This window comes from Lichenostomus cassidix, chromosome 3 (genome assembly GCF_008360975.1).
Source record: "Lichenostomus cassidix isolate B80296 chromosome 3, HeHo_3.0, whole genome shotgun sequence".
In the NCBI taxonomy this organism is placed as follows: domain Eukaryota; kingdom Metazoa; phylum Chordata; class Aves; order Passeriformes; family Meliphagidae; genus Lichenostomus; species Lichenostomus cassidix.
In genome coordinates, this window is record NC_139483.1 from 59645544 (window position 1) to 59664869 (window position 19326).

General features: G+C 38.7%; 1 protein-coding gene across 4 annotated transcripts in view; it reads left to right on the plus strand.

Moving 5' to 3' along the window:
* Nucleotides 1–19326, plus strand: part of MTCL3 (MTCL family member 3) — a 30531-nt gene that overhangs the window by 6291 nt on the left and 4914 nt on the right. For all 4 annotated transcript variants that reach the window (XM_085056002.1, XM_085056004.1, XM_085056003.1 and 1 more), the window contains exon 4: nucleotides 888–1046. In XM_085056002.1, the coding sequence (XP_084912128.1) occupies nucleotides 888–1046 (159 nt within the window). The remainder of the gene's footprint in view (nucleotides 1–887; nucleotides 1047–19326) is intronic.

A 19326-nucleotide genomic window follows, 5' to 3' on the forward strand; every position in this document is an offset into this window, starting at 1 on the left:
CCTGTGTACTAAAAAAAGCAGGAAATGAGGCTTTTCAAACTATGTGTCTATGTATCTACATCACCATCAACACAGTGATTAGTGTATATTTAAATATTTTTAGTGTGTGATTATAATTGGTGGTTTCACAAAATACAGTGCAAGTGGCTTGCAGGGCAAGATTCTCATTACTTTTCATGAAGAAGAAAAATTAGATCTTGTTTACGTCTTTTAACTGTATTCCTGTGAAAATGCATTAAAAAATCCCAAACAACCAAAAAAACTTAGTGTTCATTTCCATTGAAAATGTTGGACATCATTTGCGTGTACACAACTTCAGTAAATACGTTGTTTGTTTGTATTCTAACCTTCAAATGAGCCAATAGTTGTAAACATTTTGATTAATTGTCCACCAAGGAGAGAGAAACTAGCAGAGTCAAAATCATGTGTCCATTCGTGGTCACAGGTTGACACAGGTAGGGAAGACCTGGAGAAGATGGGTCCTGCTTTTAGATGCTGTTGTATGTCAAGTATTTGAAGGGCATGTGCTTTAGGGCATTGAAAAGCACAAGCTGGCTGTGGCTGGGAGAAGATAGACGATCACTGTCTCCAGGAACAGTGAAGGTCCTGTGTAACTGTTGATGTGGCAGAACATGAGAAGGAGTTGGGATTTAGTGTCTAATGTGGATTCTAGTGAAGTCCACAGGAGTAATGTTCCATTTTTTGGAAGGAATTGGCTTGGTTTGGAATAATTTAGAATTCCATCTGTGGACATCCTTGTCTACCTGTTCCTACATACCTCTTCCATCAAAACATCCAGAATTAACTTCTAAATGGTTGCTTAGGCACTAAGCACTGAAGCAGTAATTTTTGTTTTAACCTTTCTTTTGATATACCATTTCATTTAGGTTGCAAAAGATGTATCGGTGAGACTTCATCACGAGTTAGAAAATGTGGAAGAAAAACGTACTATAACAGAAGATGAAAATGAAAAGTTAAGACAGCAGCTTATAGAAGTAGAAATTGCCAAACAAGCACTACAGAATGAACTGGAAAAAATGAAAGAGGTTAGTGTTGCTATTTACTTCTACACCAATTATTTGTATTGTTACTGCTGAATTGTTTTTCTTCTATAACTTGTTTTGGGGGCAAAAATATGGCAGTCAAAACCTGAAAGTTGCAAGGAGTGCTGAAGTACAACTTGATGATTGTGAAGCTGAGAAGAAACTAAAATATTTGGTGTTTTCTAGGCAAAACAGGAACCAAATTGTGGCCTTTTTCCTTTTTTCCTCTACTAGGAGGGAAATATGAAACTAATGGTAACAAGAGTTCAGAGGCTTTGATATGTTGTACCTACATAAATTTTCATATAGGAAGTGTGCTCAAGTGTGTCAGAGGCATCTAACTTTACAGATGGTGTTCCCCACAAGTTTTTACAAAGACCAGTAGTTTTTCCCTTGCTAATTACTACTGGGGATCCAGCCACCTCCCCATCTCGTTCAGTCATGTTCTTTGGAGTACTGGGAAGTGAGAGACTCTACCTGCCCTTTCAGTCTAAGCATAATTTTACGCTGTATCTCATTAATCTTCAAAATTACTCCATCTGCCATTATGTAGATGCAAGATACCATGCCATTAAGTAAGCAGAAAATTGCATTACAGCAGTAATAGCCAGGCTGACAGAGATAACAGAGCAGGCAGTAAAAGAGGAAACTGTTGACTAAAAATGACTTCTCAGAAGAGGTTTTAGAAACAGCTCTCCTGTTCAATGTTTAAAATTCAATGAATGCCCCTGATCTTCACTTTCAGGAACATACCCTAGTAGGAACGGCAGTGTCTTCTTTGATCTTGTATGAAGCAGAAGAGATGTATTTCAGTTGTCAAGAAAGGCAGAAAATTTTCAGTTGGATGATGTTGGGGCATTTTTAGGAACTGTAAATGAATCCTTTAATGATGTAATATTGAAAATATTCAAATGTTTTCTTTACAGGAACTGAATTTCAAGCATGTTAGTAGAGGTTAAACAGGTGGTTTGTTCCACCTTCTGCTGCTTTCCCAGATAACTGCAGATTTCAAAAGGGCATGAAAAAAATCTGAGCCTTAGTCAGCTTTCCCCTAATCTCCTGAAACTTTCATCTTCTTCTGTTTTCCCTCTGGTTATTGCTATCAAGTATAACTTGGCTTCCTGGACTATCCTCTTGATGAGAGCACGATCTTTCTGTAATTATCTTTATAACTTGTGTTTGAGATTGGCTTTACTCCAATTTTTTTGTTGTTCTTGTCCATTCAGACTCTACTTTCTTTCAGGTTCTCATCTCTGGTTCCTCTTTTTCTCTAATAGGTTATACTGCTGTAAACTTCTTTTGCCTTGCTTCTTCTTAATCATCTTCAGGTTACAAAGATATTTAGTGGCAATTAATTAGTTTATATTCTTTGATATCAAGCCAGTAAATGGACTTCTTCATCCCTGTCATCACTAGTCATTTTCTCCTTATCATGGTTCTTCCTTCTGGCCCACCATGTGGAACTACAGTTCTGTTGCTCCCATGCTGCTCTCCACTTCTTTCTTTGGCTTATGTGTTTAGCCCTTTCTGGTTTTGCTGTTGGTGTCAATGAAAGGGTACTAGAGACTCCAGGAGAGATGGTGTCATGTTTAGGGTCTCTGTTACACAATAATGTTTTTCATGAAGCTGAAGCAGATGGATGATTCCCACTGGCACAGAATGGGGGCACTGAGCCAGGATGCAAACATGCAGTAAGACTTGACACCATAGTAGGGGTGGAGTGGACAAAGTGTCAGAAATACATCCTTATACTGAGCTATGCACAGTCATTATATGTGTCATCATGATTAGGCAGGAGTTTTCCTTAATGTATTTCAAATAAGCTGCTGAGTTGCTTTCAGCAGGTGAATGCTGTTTTTCAGGCTAGGACTTTCAGCACAGCATGGGGGAAGTTGGAGGATAGTTGAGGAGGTGCAAGTCAGATAAAAGCAGGTTTGAAGCAAAGTCAAATTATTATGCACTTTGCAAATATGCCATGACTTGGAGGACCATGGAAACATGATGGTAAAGAATACTAAATCTCACAGAAGTGAAATTGTGAATCTGTGAGGAAGCTATGAAATTGTTAAATATGAAAAAACCATGAAAACAACCCAAAGCGGTCTGCATTAGAATTTTTCTGTGACAAATGATTTTTATTCTTCTCTGGCAATTGAAGGTTTCATGCATTTTAAATGTCAGTGTCAGATAGTCATCATGTTAATTTTCTGTTTGCTTGTGAGTTATTTCCTCTAATTTCATGGATTTACAACCCTTTCTCATTTCAATACAGCCATTATAAGCAGTGGAACCTCCTGCTTAAGGAAGTCCTACCCAGCTTAAATAGAAATACAGGGAAGATCATTTGCCTGGATTGTGGTCTTTGCTTTATCGAGCTTAGAATTAGTGGGAAAGTTTCTCTCTAAAGATGAAGAAACATTTTGGTTCCACAGTGTCGTAAAATGCTCAGAGATGTAATGATTGATTCCTGTACTTTTATGTATTCAAATGTACTGCAGAAACCCTAACCTTTCAATTTTTAAAATCTATTTATTTATAATTGTTGTGTGAAATTTGTTATCCTTTTATGAAGAACAGTGTGACATAGCAGAGAATTAAAATAAGACTTAATAGAAAATGTAAGAAACAAAGCATAATTTTTGGCAGGTATTCTCTAGGGCAGAACCAAAGCCAAAGTTCTCTCTGTGTGGATTCTCTGTTGTTTTAAAAAGCATTTGAGACTTGACTGAAAACATGTAGAAAAGATAAATGCTAGCAGATGTGTTGGTGTAGAGTCAAATCTAGAGTTCTCCAGTGAACATTTGGGTGAATATAGACATGTGAATGTATTTGTCATTAATATAAAGAGGTAATTGCTGTTTGCCTTCTTGATTCAGAGCTTTTGGAAAAAAAATAATTATGATAAATTCCACAACAAGTTATAAATCATTGTTGATGGCAGCAGAAGCTTGCAAGCATCCAGGATTTGGAAGGTGTCCCAGCAATGCATATATTTTCGATCAGTTACTTTTACTTTCAGTCCCCCAACCTGCAGCTATTTGATTTAATGTTATTCCTGCATATGTCCACATGGGCATGCAAGATTTTTAATCTGTGTTGGTTTTATTTGTAGTAACTGCTGCTGATTTCTTCTTAATACTGGTTGCTATCAATTGTAATGCATTTTAGGAAGCTGGAAACAAAGTAGAGAAATTGTTTCCCAGTAGAAAGAGAAACCAAGTGTAGCTAGATGTAATTGTTCAGATATTAAAAAAAAATTAACATGTTAATAACAATAATTAACATGGTGTTCATCAATTAATTTACTCTCATTAATTTGTTGTTAACTGGTAAAGCCTAGCTAACACTTGCAGATCTTTTCATTACCATGAACTAAAAATGCATTTGTTAGCTATAGCTGTGTAGCAAACACCCAGTTAGCTGTGCTTTAGTGGTTTGTTGTAAGACAAATGAAGTAGGGGGAAAATATGACAGAGGTACTGGACCCTGGGCTTTACAAATCCTCATTGCAATGCAGGCATGCAGTTGTAAGAAGCACAGTGTTTTCCAGGGACGTTTCTTTCTGGATAGAAATAGATTGCTCTGCTAGTGCTCCAAGCTGGGCAGATGCAAGGCAGCTCAGTCCTTACAGCCACTTTAGGGTGATGTTGTCAAGCCACCATTTTCTTCTTCTAAGCACATATTTTTAGTTCAGATACAGACCTTGTCATAACCATGGCACATGAACCAGAGATGTCTTTTGTCCCTTCAGTTCAGACTGCAGGCAGAGGAGTTCATGGCTCCCTGCATGGGTCTGTGTTTTGCTGTAGTGGTGCCTGTCTTGTCAGTTTGGTTTGAACATTGCATGGAAATGGAAGAAAGCAACAGAGTCTGGGGAACAGGGCACTGGAGCTGGGACGAAGAATCTGAATTCTGTTCCTTATTTTGACACTAACCTGCTGTGGGACCACAGGAAAGTAACTACACTTTTCTACTTACTCTTGCAACATTTGCCTGCCCTGTTTAAGCACGGATTAGCTCTCTATAGATCTCTGAGTGTTCAGGCTACACAGACGTCAGGAGAATTGCTGGAAATTTCACCACAAAAGCTGCTGTAAAAAAACCCCAAGCAAATTCCCCCTACCATACCCCCCAACGTGCCTCCCCCCAAAAAAATCAAAACAAAAACCAAAAAAACACCCCAAAACAACAAACTGCTGTGAAAGATCTGGTAAGATCCTGTCCTAGTCCCCTTGATCACCAATAGCTTGACCAGCTTGTCTCAAATAAAAATCCAGTATCTCTTAGTTCTCGTAATCCTTTCTCTCTTTAAGCCCCTTCTCCTGCCATTTAACCACAACCACTTATTTCCAGTCTTTATCCTATAACTCACAAAGTTTCACATTCTCCAGATTCTTTCACTCAATCTTGATCCTATGTCTCCTTTTCTTTTCCTCTTTTCCTCTTTTCCTCTTTTCCTCTTTTCCTCGTTTTTTTCCCCACTTTTCTCTTTTTCCTTTTCTTTTATGTCTGATAGTAATGGTTGTTTTGCTGTCTTCTGGTTTCTAAGTCCCAGTCTTGTCCTTCTCTCCCACCATTCCTTCCTTCCCTGCATCCTTCCAACTCTTCACGAGTGTCCAATCTCCTTTCTGGATTTCAAGAATCTTCTAGTTCATTTTGCTCTTACTCTGCTTCAATTACATTATCCCCATTTCTTAGCTGCAGCTTCTATCTGCTGTGAAATTTTTACTTTTCCCCTCATTCCTCCACCCCCTCATGCAAATCTGTCAGCTTCCTGGGTTTGCTCTGTTCCTTTCCTTGTTTCCAAGCCTTAGCTCTTCATTTTTGCATCTGGACCGAGAGCAGCGGAGGATCACTCACTGTGCTAGGAAACGGCAACTATGTCACTGTGGGCACCAGAAGGAAGGTTTCTGGTTCTAATGCCTGGTTTCAGCTTTATCTAGATACTCATGAAAGAACAATGGCAGGACTAGTTAGGCTTTGCCTTCTGGCCCTGGAGTTGGAACATAATCTGTCAGCTGGAGAATATGTGCAGATTTATAGCTAGAGTGCTAAAGGGTATGGCAATTCATAAATACTGAATTTTCAGAAGTTCAAACTGGTAGGCTCCAATAAATAATTACCTGGTAATGTATAGGAATGGAAAATTTCTAAAAGATTATGTGATCCTTTTGATGAATTAGGAAAGTATGAGGTATGCATTGTATATAAACACAAAAATGTTCCGGAACACAGATATGTTGGAACTTCTCAAGAGAACAGTTGCTAGAATAAATTGCTATGAGCAAACAAGAATATTTCTATCTTAAAAAGAGCTGGATAATTTTGCTGAAATTTCCCAAAATGTTAACAATGTTGATAACTTATCCCAGGACAGATGCTTGGTGAGGAAAATCTGCAACATTTAAAATGTTATGAGGTTGCTGGAAACCAGAAACAAGTCTCATAGAGTGGTGGTTTGCAGCACTTCCAACAGGCAAGGCAACCATAGCCAACAGTAGCATTACATTTTCGGATGCTTTCAGAACTTTCTTGCCTGGTTCTTGTCTTGGTCCCTTCTTTTAGGACCTTAAACCTCACCTTCTCACAGTCAGGGCTGACACTGCTACCATTGACCATCAAACCTCTGACCAGGGATTCGTTGTTTGCAAGAGGTCCATCAAAGTAATTCCCACAGCTGTCTTATTAATCATCTGTGGCAAAAATTGTCTTCAGCCCATTGCAGGAATCATGTAACTGCTAGTTCTCTGAAAAATGCTTCACCCATTTCCCCTTCAGATGATCAGTAGAAGACACTCTAGATGATGCTTCTCAATCCTGTGATTCTCGCCCATAGCTCACAGCTGGTCAATCAGCTGTCACAGGACAGCACCAAATGCAATTGAACTGCTCTTTTTTGTAGAGCTCAACACCTCTTCCTCACCTTTAGAGTTTTCATCAATCCTTTGCTCCACTCCAGGCATGTGAGCTATCCTGACAGCTCTCTATGATTCCAGTGAGGTCATAACTATGCAGATGTTCATGTATTTCCAGCTTCTCTTTGTTGCCCATGCTGCACGCAAATGAGTCACTGGAAATGGATACTTTGGTTGTTATGTTTTGAAAGGGAAAGTTTAGGTCTCTATCATACTGTCTCCCAAGCACATCGTAATTGCACCTCAGACTTTAATTTGTCCTCAGCATTAGAGCCTCGTTTCAAACAGCTTGTGACAGAGGGAGCAAGATTAAGCAGAGAGACATGAGAGGCTGCTGTAGCTGCTCATCCTCACAGGCTCAGTGCAGTAAGTGGGACTCTTTGGACAGTTACAGTAATTTACTTGCTCCTGGCACCAGATGGCAGCAGGGGAGGATTTAATGGGACTCTCACAGGACCAGTTCCTTCCTGTGTCTTTTGGAATATCTGATATTAAGTCTGTCAGCAACACTTTTACCCACAGTACCTTTAAGCAGAAGGTTTCCATGATCTGGAATTTCAGTTTGTTACCTCCCAAAAATTCAATTTGCTTTGATGAAAAGAGCAAGAGGATAATTAGAAGACTTTTTAAAAAGAGGTTAGAAACTAGTATCTGCCTGAGTTTGTATAGGAAAAAGAAAAAAAGTCCTCCATCTGCAAGCACAGCTCAGTGATTTCTGAGCACCACGTCCCAGCAGATGCATAACCCCCAGTCAGACTTGCTGGGGTGATATTCTGTTGCCTTTGGTACCTTGCCCAAATACTTTGTTCCTTTAAAAACAGTCCTCAGCAGGGATGCTATTCATAACCTGTGAGGGTGTGATTCTGACATACTTGCTCTGAGTACACTGCGATTTCACAGGGGGCAGGATAAGCAGAGTTTGCTTTGGTTTGGTTCTTTCAATATGAGAAAGGACTCATAATGGAGAAAGAAATTAATCTCTGTTAAAGAATCAGTTGTAGTAATTACTGAAAATTTCATGCCATAAACAGGAAAAAAAAGTGTATTTGAGAAGCAGCTTACACTTTAACTTCATAAAATTAGATTTTAATTATGTATCAGCCAACAGCAATTCACATGAGCCATTTGTTTCAAGAGAGTTACTCAAAATTGAATATAAACAGCCTGATGGTCAATAATACTATATTCCAAAGCATATGTAATAAATAGGGAGTGATTTCAAAAGAATAAAGCTCCATAAATATCTTATTGTAAAGAGATTTTGTGAATAAAGATGTCTTTAGGCGGGGATATTTTTCAGTCATTGAAGTTGGTGTGCTGCTTGAATGGAAAATTTGCAAGGATGCATAAAAGGAGTGGCAGGATTGATGGCTGGTTGGGAAGTAATAATGAAAGAGTGGGAGCTGTAGTGAAAAAGAGTATATCTGGAATGGGTTTAAAACAGAAACTAATTTATCCATCACAAAGTCTGATCAATTCTTTTGAATTTGTAAACATAAAGCTGCTACTCTGATTTCATAGGGACATGGCAGTTCCTTCCTTGTGTCAGAATCTTGTTTTATTTTCATTCATTTCTGTGATAGATAGCAGCAGCTTTAGATTTGCAAGTTCTCTTGTCAAAGGAGTTATTGACATTAATACAGTCTTCAGGTAAAATTAGAGTCTTTATGCAGTAAGGTGTATTTTAAAGGGAAAAAAAAGAAGTAATGACCATCTTAAAAAAAACCTACCTAGAATGGAAGCATAGAATAAAACCAGAGGTTCCAAACACATAAAAACTATGTTTAACAAAAAGGACATGAGCCCCAGCATTCTGGTCTCGAGCACCTGAGACCCATTTTTTTGGCTTGGATTATTCTTTTCAAAGTTGTTCTTTGCTACACAATTGCTTCCAGCAGTCAAAACCTATATCTGTAAAGTAAATCAGGCTAATGAAGGGTCCACACATGGACAAGCAGTTGCTAACATGTGCTTTAGATAGTTTTGACCTAGGTCAGCTACCACTGCTTCACTGCTTGGGCATTATTTGGGGTCCAGCCTGGGTCAGAGCTTGTTACTGACTGACAATTTGGATGTGATCCTGTTTGTTTGAAAGGAAGCTGCAGGGCAATTTAGCTGCATTGTCATAATAGCTGAAAGGACACTGAATTGTGAAGTGCCAGTTGGCGTCAGGTCCTGAGAACAGTCCCTGACCATTTCATTTACCAGTGTAAAAACTAGGCAAAGGTTCTCTGACTTGGTGTGGAGTCAAATGAAATGGCAAATGAGATGCAGAACAGCAAGTCCAGTCTGTTGCTGCCATGTGATTTCCTACTGCTGGGAATTACTTGGCAAGGGGCAATCACCAGCAGTGACAAAGCCAATGCAGCTGGCATGCCCAGTTGTCTGTGGAAGTAATGGACAGGGTGGGAACTGTGGATCAGGTGGTAGATGGTAACTGGCTACGAGAGAAAATTATTTGTGAGCATGAACTCCCCATAGGACAGGCTGTGAAAGATGTATTTCTCTTGCTACAGACTTTAGGGTATGACTTCCTTGTGGTATAAAGGAGAAAGAAAGCCTTTTATCTTACTACTGACTTCATTAAGGCTGCCAAAATACAATACCACATTAATAAATGGAGAAAAGTTTGGGAATCTTTAACAGATTGGGCTCTTTAACAGTCCTCGGTCACAGAAGACAAGTGGTTTTTTTTGTACTTCCCACTTTCAGTATTGGTTTATTCAAATGGCCATTCAAGTGTCTGTATATATAATTTAGACATAGGGGTATCAACCTGACTGCTCAGTTGAAAGAAAAAGTTGCCAGGTAACTTAGAAGTGTAAAAGTTATCTCCCTGGTTTAGCTGTTTCTTAAATAGCTCTATTATGTTACCTTTCACAGTATCCAAAGGCAGCATATAATCAATCCTGGTTGTTTTGGTGTTGTTTTGCCTGTTTTTTTGTTTCTTTGTTTGGTTTTTTTTAATAACATATTATGCTTTCAAATTGCAGCTCACATTTCACTTTTGCTCATTTTGTCATTTTTGGCAGGTCTCTGGATTTTTTTTTTTTGGAAGGCACTATGTATGCTCCTTTAGATCTTAAATGAAGAGATTGCGTGATAGAGAGGACAAATTCAATATCTTTGTACTGGTACAAAAACATGAATGGGAAAATAGACATAGGCCAGGATTCTCTAGATTTAGAGGAAATCCCTATGACTTGGCAAAATTGCTTTTTATCCCTTGGCTTTATGGAGGCAGAACAGAGATGTTTTCTAAATGCTGAACCAGAGGTCTAGATACATGTTTTTGTATGGAATCATTGTACACCAAATGTCATAATATTGCTGGAAGTCCAACCAAAGCTTTTATGAATAATAGTTATACGTGCTTTCTGTTCCTTATACAACTCTATTTAGTCCTGTTTAAGTGCACCTGTCCCTTCAAAGAAACACCTGAAAAAACAGGGTATTTGCAATGCTGAGACAGGTCAAAGATGAGCAGGGTTTAGACTGAAAGAAAAAATGCCATAGCTTTGTTCTTTGATATGCATGATCATTGCTGGTTTCAGGGCTATCTTTCTTGTAGTATTAAACTGGCCTTTTCAGAAACCCCACATGAAACAGTTTTCTGTCTTTATATTCTGTGGTGGTTCTAGTGAATGTACAGTTTAAAAAACCTCCACAAAACCATGTAGCCTGGTAGATTTTTCAGTTATTCTGCAGAAGGAATTTCCCAATGTGTCCTTCAGGTACCTGTGCTCCTGACAGGAGTTTTGCAGAGCCTCACAGCTGTAGGTAGTTTGTCCTGGCTTTAGGAGAGTAAATGGGAAGTAGCACCATGGAGGTCTGTGCTGCACTGCATTTTGACTAACTCAGCTTCAGTGTAAGGAAGGAGAACCTTGTCATGTCACAGTACAGATGGCTGTTCTGGAACAGCCCTCAGGGAGTAACCTCTGTGCAGTTTCCAGTGTAAAAACAGGTGAAACAAATTGGCAAAACCTCAAACAGAGCATGGACAGCAGAGACATATACAATAAAGCTATCACAGGAATTGTTATATTTGCTATTCAGTAGCAATTGCTCATTACTTCTTTCAGAATGGTGGTTCTGAGAATTTGTGTGGCTGCCATAAAGTACACAGTATTTCCAGAATCTGAAAAGCCAAGTGAAGCAAGCATAGCTTCTTTTTTGTGAAGGTGCTCAAACACTGAATTCATTGCCTATAAAGAAAGGAGATTCCATCCCTGGAGAAATTCAAGACCACACAGGACACGGCCCTGAGAAGCCTGCTTTAGTTGTCTCTGCTCTGAGCAGCAGGAACTGGACTAGGTCTTCAGAAGTTGTGAGAGACTGGGCTATTAATTATTAATGACTCAAAACATTTCCCATTTGTGGAGGTGCCAGGGCTCTTTGCTGAGCCAGCTGTGGGGGCTGGTCACAACAGAGGTCTCTTTCAGCCTCGACTGTTCTGATCTGTACTTGTAAATAACAAGCAGAATCTATTTTCCCATTTTGCAGTAGAGCATCCAAAAGGTCACTTCTGGATAGGGAGAAAGGAAATGTTTTCCAGGTTACTTCTGCTAAACCGGAGAGCTCAGGGTTTGTCCAAATGGACTTTTTTCTGAGGCAAAACCCAGTGAGTGAACAGGAGATCAGAGACAGCTACATGCCATCAAGCAGGGCATTTTCCCTGCAGCACTGATACTGCAGTGGTTTGTGCCTCTATGTGTGTTCTGTGCCACACAGCTGCACGTGTGTGTGTGTGCAAAGGACTGAGCTCTCCATCAGGCACATACCTCACATGAGGTAATGGAGAGATGTGTGAAGAACAAAGTGCAACAAAGGAAGTGTTGTACACAGTACAGGGGTGGGGAGCACTGCCCAACAAATGGCTTCTGTGTGTGATTGTTGAAGGCAGCCAGCTGATTCTACATCAGCTGGCAGTGTGCTGGTTGTGCTTTACCTCTGAACTGTCCTGTAAGAATATGACACTTGGCAGAGCAGAATGGCGTGTTCTGACCCTCTTCTTTTAGACCCTGTCGGCTTTGAGACTCTCTCATTTGCACACATTTATAGCTGTATTCTATAGTGTATGTCACTTGATGGGGACAATAGCCAGCTATAGGGTGTGCTGGGTTCTGGGATCAGCTCAGCAGCTCTTCTGAATCATGTGGAGTCAATGCTAGCCAGGAACAAGAGCACCAGACTTTTGATGTATTGCGGGTTTTTTTCATTTACTGCAGTGTTCATAGTATCAAGAAATGCAACCTCCTGGCATTTGATAAGTTCAGATTTTGATAATGTTCCATAGCCAAGAGTTCCAAGCACTGGATTTCTTATTTTGAAGTAAATGGCAGTGCATTAACCTCTTCAATTGCAGGTGTGCTTTTCTGAAATGTTTGTTTCTGCAGAGATTTTTTGACCTATGGTGTGATTTCCCCCCTATCCCCACCATTGCTAGTATTAACAGCTGCATATATCAAGATGTGTAGAATAAAACCTACAGGTATCAAGTCTGTTTTGCTTTGCCTGATCCTAGTTGCAGGATTGTTTTAATTGGCTTTGGCTAGCTTTGCAATGAATCCAGGTTAGGATAACAGCAAAGCCCTTTGCTTAGGTCACAGATGAGTACTTGCCCTTAGAAGGTATTTGCCATGCATTTGTTGCTATCAGTATTGTCTTGTAATGAGAGGATTCTACATCCCTGCAAAGGATGACTGATGATGACATTCAACTGGCCTGATTACCAGCAGTCTTTTATATTACAGGCTGATCTAAATTATTTTAAATTTACAGATGCTAGCAGTTTAAATATTTGATTAAGTCATTAATTAGAAGCACCAGTAACAATCATCCAGAAATACTTTTGAACTGGAATATTGCCTTGCTGGTACACATAGATATGCTCAAAGGTTTATTTTTCCTGTAATTTTCTTCTAGGAGTATTGTTGCTCAGATCCCAAATTTTGGTCAAGTTTCATGTGTTCAGAAATTATGAGGAACCATCTTATATAATAAACCAGTCTGGTCTTCTGAATAACATGGATCATAAAATACCCCAACTATTTTATTCAAACTAGTACCTACTTTTCAGAAAAGTGTGCTGGTCTGTGTTAAAAATTGGCAGCTGAGAACAGTCTACCACAGCTCTTCCTCCTAAACTGTCCGAGGAACAGGTAAAAATTTGCACCTCCCTTCTCATCTGCATTTGCTGAAAGCTAGTTACCAGCCAAAAAACATACCTTCTTACTGCCTCTCTAGATTCAAGAGTCTAGCATCAATGCTTTGGTGGTTTTTGGGTTTTTTTCTCAATCTTCCTGCTTAGGGTTGATATCATTTAGCCATGTGAAAATTAAGCATTTGACCTAGGTTAGGAATTTGACCTCTGAAAGGAGAAAGGTAGGCACTACTTGGAAGTGAATCATTCCACTTGTCTGAGGCTGGCTGGATTTTGTGAAGCACATCTTTTCTAGGTACTGCACAGTGAACCTCAGTTTTGGTATCTACATCCTATATTAATAAACCTTTTGATCACAAAATTACGCCTCAATGTTATTTTGGCTGATTATTGTCTATGACTATGTATTTTTTTTCATATAGGTGAATTTTAAAGAGATTTTTACTATTCTCTATGTGGTTCTCTTACTGTCTTAGCATAGTTTTTACTCCTTGTTCTTACATCTTTATCTTCATATTTAGTCATATTAAAACAGATACTGTTTGATTGCACTAAGGTTTGTATCAGTGACGGTCCTTTTCAATATTTAATGTTTCTTCTTTTTCCTTTACCCTATCTGCAGTCTTTATCTAATGTTACTTTATGGGTCTTCTTTCCAGGTAGCGACAAAAAATGTTAATTAGAGCAGGACCTAGAATTGATTCTTGCATAACCCCATTAGGGTTGCTGTGGTATTAATTTGCAGGTGATTTGCTGGTTCAGTGACATTTATGATAAGTGCTGAAGAGTCAAATATTTGTTCATGATAGCTAATTAAAAATACATTCCAGTGATCAAATATTTATAATGAGCTGAAGACTGTCAAGCTTCTTTTCAGAATGAGATTTTCACATTTCTAGCAAAGGGAACATTTAAATTATAGTTTTAAGTCAACCTCTACATTAAGGTTTTAAGTCAGCCTAAGAGCCACAGCCTCTTCCCTTGCTGGGAATAAGCATTTCCTATAAGAACCTGAGCAAGTTTCAGTTAGGGAGAAGAGTCATTATTTAGGAAGAGGAGACATGGGGATCAAGTCACTGGTCTGATGAACCTCTTTAATTTAGTGAAGCAGATGGATACTCTGCTTTAACCAGGGCTGCAATATCCTCCCTCCCCTCACCTTCATCTTTGCAATGTTGAAATACCAGGAAAACTATTGGATGCAGGCTTAGTTTATGTCAGATCAAACTGGCACCAGGATGAGAAAAGTAAGTGTGGGGGTGTCCAAATGCTAAAACATCTTCCTTCCATTTCAGCTTCTAGCCTCCATGGTTTATTTTTCTAGAGCACCTTCTTTACACCTTCTGAGCTGCTCATCAAAATGTAGATTTAATTTGTAGCTGGATCACACTGGCATAACTTCAGAGAACTGCAGAGTCTGATCCTCTGTTTTTACTGACCAAACTTTTCCAAACACCTTTGAAATTTCCCCATATATTCTATTAGAGAAGATATTTTTCGGCGAATTTACAAAGAATTCTTTACAAAAGAGCTTTCCCAAGTACACACAGGTAAAAGAAGAGACCAAGAGTAACAGAAGAGCCCTCCTTATAGTCAGAAGACAGAGTAGTGATTGCTGACATGTGACAGCTGGATTTCTTTCCCCTGTTAACAGAAAATCTTCTGCTCACTGCTCAGATTTCAAGACCAAATGCTGATTTCAGAGTTTTTCCTACTTGAATTAATTTTCAATTTTTGCATCCTTTTAAATGATCTCTAAAATCTGACTTTTTGGGGAGAGGTTCCCGTAACTGGAAGTTGTCAGAAATGTACAGTTTCACAGGGTTAACCTCAAAGCTCCTGTCTCTGCTGTGTGCCTACTGATGCACATGGATGTGCCTGTGTTTAATGCCATCCCACCCTGTGAATCCAGGTGAGGGACTCCTAAGTGCTGTCTGTGTGTTTAATGCAACTCTTAAGTATCAAATGAGCATGAACACAAATGGACATGTGGGATCAGCCTACAACTTTGCCCAGAACTGACTGCTCTGTACATTTCCAATGAGAAGTGTAGAGGTGCACACTATGTTCCGAATCCTTCTTATTTTCCTTCTCATTACTTTCCATCTTGAGATGAACCTTTAATGTTGGGAACTACACTTGGCTTAATATATATGCATTTGTGTTACCAAGGCAATGAACCTAATTTGATTGCTGGCACTTTCCTGATCTCATGAAAATCTATTTGGAATCTCTTCTGAGATATCCTTCTAAGAAGACTGAAAAGTCTACATGTGGTACTAGGTGTGAGAAAAAACATTTTACATTTGATGAAATCTCCTATGCATTTAATTCATAATTGCCATATACATGTCTGTGCCTGTGATTATTGCCATTGTTATGTGGTAGTGGTTTGAGCTATGTTGACATGCTGTCTGTCATGCTGTCAGTCCCAGACAAAGGCTGAAGCAGTACATTGTACTAGGCATTGTGCAAACCCTGGCAAAAAGACTGAATCTCTTCTTTCAGAACAGACAAATAACTGAGCTGGCAAATAAACACCAACTTAAGAAGCCCTAGGAAAAGTTTAGCTAGCATCACTATGCAGAACTTATAACTTATTCCTGCACTCACACTTCAAAATATTCATGGTGCTCTGAGAATTTCTTCTGCTTTTCAGAATTAGGAAGCCAAGTGAAAGATTATTGTGATTTCTGCATCTGTAACAAAGCCTAATTGGATAGCACTGGGAGCTAAGCTTGTCTAGCTCTTCTGTGTTTTGAAAGGTTCAAATGAGAGAAGATCTCTTCCTCTGCAGATAAATTGCTTTCACTATTTCTTGATGTTCTAGTGGATGAAGGAATGTGTAATCACAGAAAGCAAAGTATCAGACTTTGGCCAGCTATTTGACCAGGACATAGTGAGAGCTTTCATCTTCTGACACCTTTTTGAATAAGGAAAAGTAGGAGGCAAATCTAACAGAAGCATAGATATGCTGCTTCATTTATTCGCTGCAAAGAATGCTTTTACCTAGTTACACGACAGAGTTACTGTGATATGCTCTAGCAATGTGGTTTTGGTTCAAACTGCAAAAGGTTTCTCTAGGTAAAGTGCAAATTTTGCAGATATTTTTCCATTCTTTCATATTTTTTTCTCATTTAATTGGCAGATGAATAATGGGAAAGAATCTGAAAGTGATAACTGAAATAACTCCTAAATAAATGCAAATGAAACAATATAAATATCGGAGGGTAGTTCCTCTCTTCTCTTCTGCAATATGAAGTCATTCAACTACATGAGAACTATTTTTCTCTCTCTAGTGAAGTAAAGATTGTTTTCATTTTGTATTGGACCTCACCAGTGTTTTCACATATACTGGTTTTAATATGAAGAGAGCATTGCTCTAGCTAATAGGGATATGCTTAGTGTTTGCTTTGTGGATAGGTAGGCTGTGCTTCTTACATTTCAGGCATCCTCTGCTTTTTCATTCCTGACATGGTTTTGCAACCTAGTAGAATACAGGAATACTCAAGACTCCTCCTGCTCTTGAATGGTTGGTAGGAGGAGTAAAGTGTTGTATCATTATATGTATTTGTGCCAATGACAGACAAAGCCAGGGTCTTGAGTTGGTTGCTGGCAGATTGAACTGATAAGAGTAGCAGAATAAGGAAGACATTTTAACAACAAAGATTATTATTCTTTTGTGGGAGAATATACATTTTCAATTTGCCAACATGGATACTGTCAGTTTAGTTTTTACTACATTAGACCCAGTGGTAGAAAATGAAAAAATCTGTCTTGTGTGTGATTTGATCCAGCTCCAAGAATTACCCAGCCGTATTGATTAAAAAGAAAATGCAGATAGAGGTTTAGGAGAAATTTTTGTTTCCCTGGTTGTAGTCATTCTGTGCTACACAGAGGCAAGTTTGTGTAGCCCAAAAATTGTTCAATATTCATTGACTTTTCAAGACTGTAAGGATGGTGTTAGGTGTACTCTGATTTTTGAAGGCTCTGCAGATGGGTCATAGCAGTTGAGAGTCACCTAACCATAGCCGAGTACAGCACAGTTTTGTGCAGGTGAGAATGTTTGTGGTAGCTGTGGAGATTCAAGGAGCTGCACACCCTTTGCCCTGTCCTGTGAGGAGGGATAAAGGCTGTTTGGGAGCCTCTATGTATGCATAAATCTCTTCATGTGTCAGAAATTCCTCCTGTGGTTGCCTATAGTGATTTCTAGGTGATATACCCTCAGATCAGGCTTGAAATAATCAAACCTAAGCGTCTTAAAAAATCTTGGTTGGTTTTGCTTAAGGATTCTTTATTAATTGCTGAGATATTTATTGTAGCTTGTAATCAGGTAGGAAGAATTTGAGTTTGTTTTATAGCTTTCCTATTCAGCGGATTGTGATGCAATTATCTCTGCACTGTGTTATTCTCAGATTAGATTTTAGGTCTCTTTCCACCTGAGAAGCACTGAGTATGACAGGTGATGTTAGGACTGCACATTTGGCTTGCATTTTAAGGCTGGCAAGAGAAGGATTGTGCCATCTTGAGAAGTGCTTAGCATCTCCAGCAAGACACTGGATAAACTCCAGTGAAGGTCACTGGAGAATTGATGCTGCTGAGCAGAGCAACAGAATTGCCCTTTGCGCGTGATCTGGTTTGCATCTAATACAAACATTATCTGCAGTCTAGGCTGTGGACGCATCTGAATATGATTTTTTAAATTATATGGAAAAAATTATCTGAGCCCACAAAGTGTCCTTCACAACAAACTCTCAAAACCAATTCTTGCATATGAGGGCAGATTTTTTGCTACATTTGAGAAAACGGCAGAACTGGCTTTTAGTAGCAAGCAATGTGTAGACAATTTTAGTAGTGTCCAATTTCAGTGTTAGTACGAAGATCTGTATGCAGGAGTCTGAGTTACTATTTTTTGGTTCTGCCATATGTTCATTTGAACCTTTTTTTCCTTTTTCCATTTTGTTGCGATGAATTTAATCACTTATTTCATTAGCAGCAATACAATTTTTCATGTGGAAAATTGAACTGGAAAAGAGGAGTAGCACAAGAGAAAGGATATCCTTCTTAAGAGAAAGGATAGAAAGAGTAGCCACTGTAGATTGTGAAATGCACATCTGGAAGAAGCTCTCAAAAATTTAGTATTTACAGAAAAAAAAATAGTATTTATAGCAGGATATACTTCTTGATACATGGCATTCTTTGTTTGGTGTGATATTGCCTCAGTGCTCTGACATGATGTTGTGGGACACTGTGATTGTGAGGATATTATCTGTCAGCTGAGATGAGTGAGATCTTAACCCCTAGTGATCAGAAATTGCCTCATGGTGTTTTTCATGTGAAAAGAGATCATACCAATTCCAGCTGGGCCTAATCCACTTACCCAGATCATCCTGCTAATTGAATTGTGCATGTTCTTCATTGCTTTCTGCTATAAATTTTTTTGCTTAATTCTGTGATTTTTTTGGTGAATAATACAAGTTCTGGAGAGTTTATTGTAATTCAAGCAGATCAGAATTCAGATCAGAATGGCTATGTGGCTAATCATTACATAGCCACAACTACTGTTGTAATTGGAATGCTGCTGTCCTGACTACTAAAAGGAACACAAAAAAAATAGAGTAGAAAAGGAGAAAACCAGGGTGTTTTTGTTTCACATCAAACCTAGAAAAGTTCTTTTTCTCATATCTCTTATCTTCTGAAAAGCTGTAAGTACACAAGAAGTTTTGGCTCAGCATTCCAGAACTTCATTATTTCTGGAGAGATGCTGAGCTCAGCAGAGTGAACAAAAGGCATTTAGGTAATTAAGCAGAAATATAGTTTAATTATAGCTTATTTATTTATTTATTTTATATTATTATTACCATCATCAGTGGGTGATATTGGCAATAATATGGGGCAAGGAAAAGTTTGCAGTGCTAACTGACGTGAAAAGGGTTTTTTCAAAGTGGTAATACATAGTGGTATAATTAATGGTAATATAGAGGAAGAACCTACTCCTTTGAAAGTTTAAGGCTTTATAAACTTGCCAATTCTAAAAGGAAACTAACAGAACAACCCTTCCAAAAATCCATGTACCGTGTCTACAACAGGATAACTGGTGGGGACTCTGGAAAAGAACCATTTTGTTTGTAGACTGGATCCCAAAGTTGTTGGGTTTATACTTAAAAGGAAAAATGCATGAATTTAACTATTTTCGTGTCTTTTC